Raw genomic sequence first — 11,343 nt, forward strand, 5'->3', positions numbered from 1 at the left:
TTTTGCAAAATAAAGTATCCATGAATAAATGAATACATGTGGATGTGTGGGTGGGAGTCTTTGTATATCCTATTATACCTAATATTGAAAAATATATATTTAGAGAAATATTGTGGGCCTTTAATATTGAAAAATATATATTTTTTAATCAGAGAAATGTTGTGGGAAGTAAAATACTACAAATATACTATTTTGAGAATGAGACGAAGAAACACTCTTTAATGAAATACATATACTAATTAGAGATAAATAAAATAAATAAATTTGTAAAGATATATATATATATATATTAAATAAAAATTAGAACTGAGTTATTTATAATTTAATTAGTTATTATTTATTTATTTATAAATATTATATATATTTTTAATTTATAAATATTAATTAAGTATGTATTGATATACCAAAATTTTAAAAAATTTGTAAGGTTAATATACTGTACGTACTGATATTTGGTATCGATATCATACCTTACCAATCATTTTTAAATACAAAATAAAATTAATATTTTCGATATTTTGCGGTAAAAAATTTTCGTTATAACTAAAAATTTCAATAATTTTTCGATCCCTAATTGAATAATGATCAACCTCAATACAAAAATAGAAGTTGTTATTAATCATGTCACATGACTCACATGAAAGAAGATTTAGTCAAATTCTTAATTGTATTATTATGTACAAGATTGGTGAAGTCAAATTTCATCATTCATTTTATAAAAAAATGTTTCATATAAATTAGTGGAAATAGAGCTTAATTAGTATGCCTATTATAATCTGACTATTTATGATTATGGGAGACCGGATCAAAAGGTGCAATTTGATCTTTATTAATTGTTGAAGAAATGAAAATTATACAAAGAAATAACTGTTCCATATTGACTTTATTGTGTACTTTATTCTATTATTACATAACTCTTATTATTTAAACTTTTTTAGTCAATTATATTTTAAAAAAAAAGAGAAAGAAGAAGTACAATTATACAAAGAACATGTTGCTATTAAATCGAGTAAACATACATCACATATTGAATAATAATAATGAAAAACAAAATTACCTTCTAAATTTACATATATAAATAAATGATCCACTTAAAGCCTATATTATCTCCCCATACTCGTTGGATACCCTATTTGTTTTTGTGTAGAATGGTAACCCATCTCTATGGTCCTTTTGTCACCAAATTCGTAACTATTCGAAGTTTCCAATGTGACATCAATCAAACATTCAGTCTCTTCATTGTCGTCTTTCATCCAAGGGTGTTTTCCCGATAATCTCAAGCCTTCGAGCTCCATTGCCACTTCTTTCATTGAAGGACGATCCTCTCCCCTCACCCTCAAGCACATCTTTGTAACATTGGCTACTTCCTTGATCCGGTCAAAACTTTCTTCCTTGAGTATGTTATCTTCTAGAATTTCAGCTAATCGGTTATTTTTTAACGCCGAGAGAAAATATGTAGCTAAATTCTTGTCCTTCTGATCTTCACAATCAAAACGAAGAACACTCCTACCGGTAAGTAATTCTGCTAGAATTACTCCAAAACTATACACATCACTCTTGTCTGTCAATTGACTTGTTTGCAAGTATTCAGGGTCTAGGTATCCGAGAGTGCCTTGAACCATTGTCGATAATTCCATTGTATCAATGGATACCAACCTCGATGCACCAAAATCAGATACTTTTGCAACATATTTTTCATCTAAGAGGATGTTTGTAGACTTTATATCTCTATGAATAATGGGAATGGAAGCGGACGAGTGTAGATACGATATAGCATTCGCGGTTTCCGAGGCTATTCTAAAACGATTTTCCCAAGACATGAGGTGAGAACTAGTTTTATCGTTTTTAGAATGTATGTGATCATGTAGAGTTCCGTTTGAGATGTACTCGTAAACTAATAAGGGCACTTCAGTCTCCAAACAACATCCCAATAGTTTTACTATGTGTCGGTGATTCACTTGTGATAAAATAATCACCTCGTTTATAAATTCTTCGACTTGACCCTTCTTTTCGCCCGACATGAATTGTTCAACCTGACCTCTTTGCATGTTTTTCGACACTTTGACCGCGACGACTTTTTTATTTGGAAGAACACCTTTATAAACAGTGCCGAAACCGCCTTCTCCAAGAATGTTAGCTTTGCTGTATCGATCGGTTGCTTCCTCCAACTCTACCGCAGTAAATATCTGTACAGTTTCACTTGAAGAAGACCCTTGACTTGATGAAAGTTGATTTCGCAACATGAAACCCCCATTTTTTTGAAAGAACTTTTCTCTAAGTTTCTTTAGATTTCTTTTGTTTACCAAATGATACACCCAAATCAATACCATGAATAAAGATGTTATGCCAATAGCAGTACCTGTATATTCAACATAAAATGTAAATAAAAAATTTAATATTATATAACAAATTCATAAAGTGCTCATCAATATCATCTACCGAGAATAATTATAAATATGTCTCTTATGTTAATATTTTCAAACAAACATTGTTTTCAAAGGTTAATTATAACTTACTGAGAACAATTATAGCCACAAGTGGAAAAGCCCTTGAACAGCCAGTCCCACTTTTTCTTCCATTGCCATGATACCCCCAAGGACATGAACACTCATAACCCCCATTTCTATCCTTACAGATTTTCACACATTCATTAAGCTTTGGGTCATTGCATTCGTTTGTATCTGCACCGTAACAACACTTTTTTTTTAAATGGTCATGGATACATGATACTCGAACTCATTACCATGACGATATAAGTTAATTTGATCTATCACGGGAGCTATGATTATATGGATGAATAATCAAAAAGTAAACTAATGAATGGATTGAGTTAATACCTTTACAACCATCAAGATAGGGGTTCCCATTGTATCCGTCACTACAAATGCATCTATAACCTACCCCATTTTCAACGTCCAAACATACAGTGTTTTGACCTATGCAAGCAAATGTTTGAGTATCTTTTTCCGCCTCGCGACAAGTCTTATTACTTATAGCCCATTCGAGTACGATCGGTCGCTCTTCCATGGTCGGCATTTTCTTGAGATGCTTGGTAGAGAATTTATAGACACTTGTATCCGCAATAAAAGCATAACCGCAAGGATTAAAGTTGAACACCTTGGTATGATTGTAATAACTTAAGACTGAATTGTCCACCCTCTGTGTATTTTGGGAGATGGGGACTTGACAACAACCTAAACCATCGCACTTTCCATCTTTGACGTTAGTCTCGCTCGCACAGTAGGACGTGCAAGCCGAGTAAAATGTCATATTGTTCTGTATGTGCGACATTTGACCGTAAGTATCGCATCCCAAAACTGTGAACTTGTTTTCGGTGGTTGACACGACAAATGAACCCGCTGTCGTCTCTAATGTTTGCCCCGACTCATTGTAGCAGTTTTCCGCAATGTTTGGAAATAACGTTTTGACATGCCCAGCAGAAACATTTATTTGGCTGATCAGGATTGAATCATTTCTTATGACTTTATCCCAAGACAACATGCTATCATTAGTACATGTCAAAAGGAAGTTTTCTTCGCGGTAGGTGTCGTTAGCCAAATAACATCCTTCCGACGTGCCAAACGGGTAAGGAATATCGATGTCTCCGCATCTCCTATCGCAGCCAGAGCCGGTTGTTGCAACTGCTAATTCACAATCAAACAAGGACATGAGTAGTAATAGTATCATTGAGATGATCATGGGTAACTTGTTTGTCAAAGACGAAAGAAAAAATGCCATGGTTTTTTATTGTACTTGTAATTTGATCGTGTCTATCTAATTAATGAGTGATTTATATATAAGCATATTCTTATTATGCAAAGCAATCTCATGGACCAATTCCACCCAAATGCCCCTCTTGCTTTTGTAATTAATTAAAATTCTCAATAGCGACTGTCACATATAGTTTTTCTACAAGGGAGGTTTTCTAAATTATTAAAAAAAAAAAAAAGTTTTTCTACAAAGGAAAAGGATGGGATTCTCCCATCAATGTCATCTCACTTCAATTTGTATTAGAATACTATTTGATCACGTTAATGTATCCATTGAATTGTACTTTCTTGAATTTTCTACTTTAAAGGGTTGAGAATTTTCTTCACTAAACTAAATTTTAAATATATTATCTATTAGGATGAATGGAGCGTGACGGTTAAATAATTTCTGATCATTCATAATATATCAATATCACATCGCCAATGAATTATATTTTTGTGATGTTTCTTTTTTGAATTTTATTTTTTTATATAATATTTTTGTTTTCGTGCTTAATTGATTTATTTGTATTGTATATTATCAGTTTGAATGAAAAAAAATAAAAATTTTAAATTTATATAAATTTAAATGACTAAGAATTTTAAGTAATTGTCAATTTCTTCTAATAAGTCATCTTAATTTATAATGCCCATTTTCTCTTACAAGTCTTCAGGTCTACGTTTAAAAATTGAGATTGATATTTGTTGTTTAACAAATTCATAATTGTTAATAATCTTAGTGAGAAAATTTCAAAATATATATTTACATTTTGATATAATATAAACATACCAAAAAGATTTTCAAATTCCTCACCTGCCAAGAAGATGGGAATTAAAGAAAATTCGGGCATAATCTCATGGTGATTTGTCATTTTTAAGAATGCGACACTTTATTAGTAAAGTCTTATAAATTTTTTTTTGTTGAAAAAGCCTTGGAATTTAAATCAGCATCACACATTGTTTTACATTAAATTGTATTTAGAATAATTGGTTTGAAAACATTTAAAGGCTGTACCAGCTTAGAGATCATCTATCTATTTTTGTTTTCACTACTAAAACTAGTATATATTCTGTATATTTGCATGAGTAATAATATAAAAAATCGTGAAAAAAATATTACGGTAAAAATGTTTATGGGCGGGTTAACCTACAATCCGACCCAAATATCTATTTACTCTCACATATATCCAAATTAACCACAACTCTCGACCCGGCAATCCGGACACTTTAAAAATTAAGCATCATTATATATATAATTAAAAAAGTTGAACTTATATTGTTAAAATTTCCCGCATTCATCAAGTTTGGTGTTAAATTTAAAATATAATCTGTTATTAGTTTAGTTGGTTAAAAGGTTGGTTGAACTTAGGTTGTAAGTTCGAACCATATATTTGTATTTTATTTTTAACCGTTTTAACTTTATGGGCTGGTCAACCCACAATCCGTCCCAAATATCTATTAATCTCACATATATATCCAAATTAACCACAACTCTCGACCCGACAATCCGGACACTTTAAAAATTAAGCATCATTATATATATATAGATAGATAGGGTCTGTGATTTTGAATTTATTTGAATGTTTATTGTTTCTAAAATTTATTTTAAAATGATCATAATTTAGTATTTTTAATTGTAAAAACATATAAAATTATTGTTTTATTCCTAATTTAAATATTATAATATTATTTAATTTATGACTTAACTTTTTATTAACTTGATTTTAATTTTAGTATGAATTGAATTTCGTTACCTTATTTTGGTTAGAATAATTTTTTATTATTTTGATTAATAATTTAAATTTTTATGACAATGATAATAACAATGATGACAAACAAGACTTATTTAATAAAATTATTACACACAACACGATTCAAAGTTTTGACACGAATTATACGAGTCGAATACGACTGTTTATGCACGATGTCCAGCTCTACCCCGAAGATATAAACAACACTCTTCTCCGTTAATTGGTTTGAAAAGAAATATTTATGATCCAAATATCTGAAAAATCCCTTTAACTAGCTATTTTGGTTTTATCCGCATGAACCAGTTTCAAAGCCCCGAAATTAAAAACTTTTGCCGCATAAATGTCAGCCAAGAATATATTAGCGGTTTTGATATCCCTATGGATGATCGGGATAGAAGTTGTCGGGATAGAAGTTGTCGAGTGCAGATAAGCCTATGTTTAGGCGAGTTTGCATCTATCTTCAAACGCATTTCCAACGGAAAAATAGGGAAGGCGAAATCATCATCATGGATGAATTAAATCATCCGAAACAATAGGCCAGATGAGGGAAAACTATTAATTACAATTTTATTGTTAAACTAGATCCCAACTAAGATAAACCAAAACCAAGCATATTACTCATTAAGCATGGTCAAAGTAGAGATATTTTACATCCTTTGACAAGTTCAATCTTTGAAGTGAATAAGACAATTAAATAAAATTTATTAATTTTAATAATTTTTAAATTTGAAATGTTTAAATTACTTTTCAAAGTCAAGACATACATATAACCTCTTAAATTGTGAATCATACAAATTATTTTGATAACGATATCATCTAGTGAAAACAAAAACGAGCCAAAATACGCGTTGAAATATAAAAGGAATTTCTTATCCTAGGAATATTATCCCGTAATAATATTCTCAAAACATCAGCAACACAAGAACACGTAATGTCTGAATTTGATAGAAATAAAATGATAATTTGAAAATTTAGACAAGTTTGGATTAAATGGTAAAGAAATTTTTTTAACACTTTCTTAAACAAAATTCATTTAGCCAATATATATTTACCTTCAAATAGAAATAGAAGAATTCAATAGCTAAATATCCATCACTATTATTAATATATATATATATATATATATATATATATATATATATATATATATATATATATATATATATATATATATATATATATATATATATATTTGTTGGTCGTTTAACCATAGAGCATAGAGCATAAGATTCAAGGACAAGAAAAATTATAATTATTTTTTAGAATTAATGAATACATCAATAAAATAAATAAAGAAAACTCAAGCATGAAAAACATGGAAAGTATGGATAAATTATCTTCAGCAGCAAAAAAAAAAAAAAATTTGTAAGATTCAGAACACAAATAAGCAACAAAACAGAAAATTGGGAAAATGGAAATTGTCCAATAAATTAAATACTCAGTGACAGCAAGCATATAAAAGTACATCTTACAAATTTTTAAATCTTTATTCTTAAGAAAAAAAAAACATTTTAGTACACTACTAAAACGAAATCCATTTTCGAAGTTAACTTTTACCTTTAAATTTAATTTTTCTAAACTTTTTAAATTGTTTAAAATATACTCATTGATTTAAGATTATGTTAATTTTGATTAACACTTTAATATAATACAATTGACTTGAAAATATTATTTTTAAATATTTTGGTACTCAATCTATTTTCTATCAGCCAATTTAGAACCTTCAGAAGTCAAATTGCCCATATAATTTTAAACTGTAACTTATTTTTTTTTTTATAAAAACTGAAATATCATATTACTTCTTTATCTTCATACATAGAAAAAAAAACATTCACTAAACTTACTTCAATATTCAAGAGAGCATTTAATAAAATAAAAAAAGAAGAAGATGAAATATAACTTCACCAACATTTTTTAATCCGTTGTGCTTTCTTCTTTATTTTAGCTGTAATGAAAAACAATGTATTAGCTTTTGTCGATAGTGTATTCTATTTAACACTAAATCAAAGTTTGAATATCTTCTTTCAATACGTACAGTACAGTATTAACTTGTGTCCATAGTGTAAAATCTTATTATAAAGATAAGGACCATAAAGTGCATATCAAACCCTTTCATAATTCTATGATGGAATCTCCACAATTTTTCCTTTCAGAGTATCATACCGTATGAATAACTATCACCATATGATAATTTGATCTAAAATTAATGTTAGATATTTTTTTTCATTTTCTAAATTACTTGTGTTGTGTTCCGTTTGATGTATTTTTAGAACGCTGAGTTCAGCTTCTCGTTCGGAGTGCAACTAATAATTCTCGCAAGTTGAACATATAACACACAAATTTACTCAATCAATTTAATCAAACAAGTGAAACTTGTCGTCTGATAGACTCGAACCAGGACATCACTGGGGTATCCACCTCATATTGTCGTTAGGTTAGAAGATCGAGGAGATTCTAATGGATGTTTTCAATTATATGATTGATCCGCATACATTATATCTTTATTTTAACTTATTTTTTAAAAATTAAAATCAATTCAAAATTTTAAATAATTTTATTTTATTTAAAATATTTATATTTAAATAATACTTTATTTATGTGCTAATTAAGATAAAGTTTATCTTTAATCAAATAGATAATATGTACTTCAAAATTAAATAATTATTTTATAAAATAATGCACGTACATATTAGGATTCCTATATATCCATAATGTGGTACTTCATTGTACTTAGGAGTGACCAAACTTATCAATTTGATCTGTTCTGATATTTCGGATTGAATATCCGTCTATATTTATTTTTTAAAATTGTGATCCGTATCAGACCCGCTATCCGACCATTATCCGATCCGAAAACACCGGATCGAATCGAATCGAATCGGACAGTCGGATACCTGCCGATCTAATTTTTTTCATATTTCTAATTTTTTTCACATGCTCGAGCCTCTCCAATGATTAATGACTATTTGAGCTCTAAAATTAAGTGTTCAGAGAAAAATTCACAAACAAATCTAAAGGGAAACAAAAAAATATATTTTTTTGTTTGAATTTGTGGGTTTGTAAAGGGAAATGGGAGATAACAAAGTGGAAAGAGAGATTTTTGTTTGCGTTTGTAATTATTTAATAATATTTTGTTTGAGTTTGTAAAGGGAAACGGGAAGGAAACAAAATGTAGAAAAAGATTTTTATTTGGGTTTGTAATTATTGTAAATATGTTATTTTATTTTTAAATTTAAAAAATCACCTGATCGGCTTCAGATCCGAATTTTTTTTGCCCAATCCGTATTCGATCTGAATATTCAGTAAAAATATCGGACCGGATCGATATTCTTCGATCGATCGAATTCAAATTTTTTTAAATCAGATCGGTCGGATCAACGAATCGGATCTTTCGGATCGAATCTGTAATTACCCAAAAAATTCATTTTTAATGTTTATAATAATTATAATAGATAGTTCAATATATAATTTTGTTTTATTATTATTTAGAATAATAATAATAATAATAATAATAATAATAATAAAGTCTTAACCAAAATATTAAAATTTTCATAATATAAATAATAACTTGAAAACAATGTGAACCATCCATGGATCAACTAGTTTAGTTAACAAGTTTATATGGTTTGAAAGTTTTTTCATATTTGTAAAAATTAAAATTATAAAAAATAAAATAAAATGTTTAGTAACACTCATAAGCATCAAACTTCAGAATTAATGACACTTCACTCAATAAACCTAATTTTCCTATCCCCAATCATCCCTTCAGAATTAATCAAGCTTATTATCTTTCCTACACTTAATTATCAAGAATAATAGAAATTCATTTTAATCATTATATAATTTTTAATTGGGATAGATGACAAATTTAGAACTCTAGTATAAAAATTTTGTCAAATTTAGAACTCTCCTAAATTTTTATATTTAAAGAACTCAAGTTACACTATATTGCTATATTTAAAACTCTATGTTAACGGTGTTAAATTACAAGTTAAATCGGTTAAATAAATTGTCATATCATTTTATTTATTTATTTAATTAATATAATTTTAATTCGTATAACTATCTCCTCATTTTCCTCTCACAAAATATATTTAAGAACAATAAAAATGAGCAGAGTACCAAATTGCCCTAAATTACGATACACACGAGGTTAATCCAAGCTGAGTTGGTTGGGATCAATCAGAGATATCAACAAATTTCAACAATCAGAGAGGCGTACATAGAAGGACACGGGAGTCGGGAAACAGGGACATGATGGACATGATGACGAGGAGAAAGGAGAATGATTAGTTGTGTATGTGTAAATAAATTATATTAAATAAATAAAATTAGATACTAGATTTTAAATAAATAAAATTAGATATTAGATTTTAACTTTGATTTAACTCTGTTAATATGGAGTTTTAAATATAACAACGTAGTATAACTTGAGTTCTTTAAATGATAAAAATTTAAGAGAATTTTAAATTTGAAAAAATCTTTATACTAGAATTCTAAATTTATCATTTATCCCATTTTTAATTATTGAAAAATATTTATAGTTTTATGTATAAATATAAATTTTGAAACTTGTTAACTATTCACTATTTAAAAAAAAAAAAAAAGGTAATTATATGAATTTCTATATATTATATTTAAAGGTATTATAGCTTGTAGTGATGTATTTAGGTAGAGTTTGGTACGTGGTACAAATTATATAGAGTATAATTGTATAGAGATATAAATTGTAACGTTGTAAGAGTTGTATAGGTAGAATAAGTTGTATATATAGTTTATTGATGTTTGATAAGAACTCTAAGAAATTAAAATTAGGTGATTTATAATTTTGTGTTTAGTATATATTATAATAATGTAATATAAGTTGTATAAATATGAATTTAAAATTATTATTATTATTTTTTATATTTATTTATATTAGAAATAATATTTTTATTATTATAAATTATTGTAATGTGATTATTTTATAATTAAAATAATTTTAATTAAATTATAACAAATTAAACGGTAAATTATGTTTATTTAATTTGAATATTATTAATAATTGTAATAAAATAAACTTAAAATAAAATATATTATTTATAATAAGTAAATATATAAAATAATAATTAATAAAATTATTGTTATAAATATATATATTTTTAATTAAAATATTAAACTATTTAAAATATATATTAAAAATAATTATGTATACTAATAATATTAAAATAAAATAGAATATATTTAATATATTATATTATTTAATATATTATATAATAATAAGTTATAAATAATATAAAAAAAAGGTATAATAATAAACAAAAATGAAGTGATATAAGGAAAATATTATCCTTGTAAAAGTTATAATTTTATATGAGATATAAATTATATAATTATAATTTTATACTAAATATAAGATATAAATTATATAAAAATAAATTTATATAAATAATTAAATTATAATAAATATTATATAAAAACACTATTGTTATAATTTATATATATTAAACATATTACCTACATTAATAAACTATGAATTAAATGATATAAGTAATAAAATAATTTATTAAATAATATTTAATTATAGTTTAATTAAAAAAAATCAAACTTGATTTATTCATATAAATTCAATGAGTAAATATGTATAAATAAATAATTTTTTAATTGTACGAAGAGATGGTTAACGAGGTTTTGTTTGAATAAACTTATTTTTTATTCAAATTAAGAAAAAAATATTTTTTTTATTTTTTTTTACTAAATTATCCTATCTCTTTATTCAATAATTAATTTATATTTTAACAAAGTAAAAAATAATTTTAATATTTAAATTAATAAAACATTGATTAAATTGATGAGTTTTGAAA

General features: G+C 26.4%; 1 protein-coding gene across 1 annotated transcript; it reads right to left on the reverse strand.

The window, feature by feature from the left end:
- Positions 1-974: 974 nt before the first annotated feature.
- LOC124944488 (putative wall-associated receptor kinase-like 16) lies at positions 975-3,764 on the reverse strand. Its single transcript, XM_047484747.1, has 3 exons — positions 2,838-3,764; positions 2,517-2,681; positions 975-2,359 (listed from the first exon to the last, which is right to left on the reverse strand). Exons 1-3 carry the CDS (start codon positions 3,736-3,738, stop codon positions 1,104-1,106), a joined length of 2,322 nt encoding a protein of 773 aa, XP_047340703.1. The 5' UTR covers positions 3,739-3,764; the 3' UTR covers positions 975-1,103.
- Between the last annotated feature and the right edge of the window lie 7,579 nt (positions 3,765-11,343).

Source organism: Impatiens glandulifera, chromosome 7 (assembly GCF_907164915.1).
Source record: "Impatiens glandulifera chromosome 7, dImpGla2.1, whole genome shotgun sequence".
Lineage (NCBI taxonomy): Eukaryota > Viridiplantae > Streptophyta > Magnoliopsida > Ericales > Balsaminaceae > Impatiens > Impatiens glandulifera.

Excerpts from the sequence above, each read along its gene's own strand:
- LOC124944488 (XM_047484747.1), bottom strand. The coding sequence starts at position 3,738 with ATGGCATTTTTTCTTTCGTCTTTGACAAACAAGTTACCCATGATCATC. Across the intron at positions 2,682-2,837 it reads CTATCTTGATGGTTGTAAAG|ATACAAACGAATGCAATGAC; the intron begins GTATTAACTCAA and ends GTTACGGTGCAG. Across the intron at positions 2,360-2,516 it reads TGTGGCTATAATTGTTCTCA|GTACTGCTATTGGCATAACA; the intron begins GTAAGTTATAAT and ends TTGAATATACAG.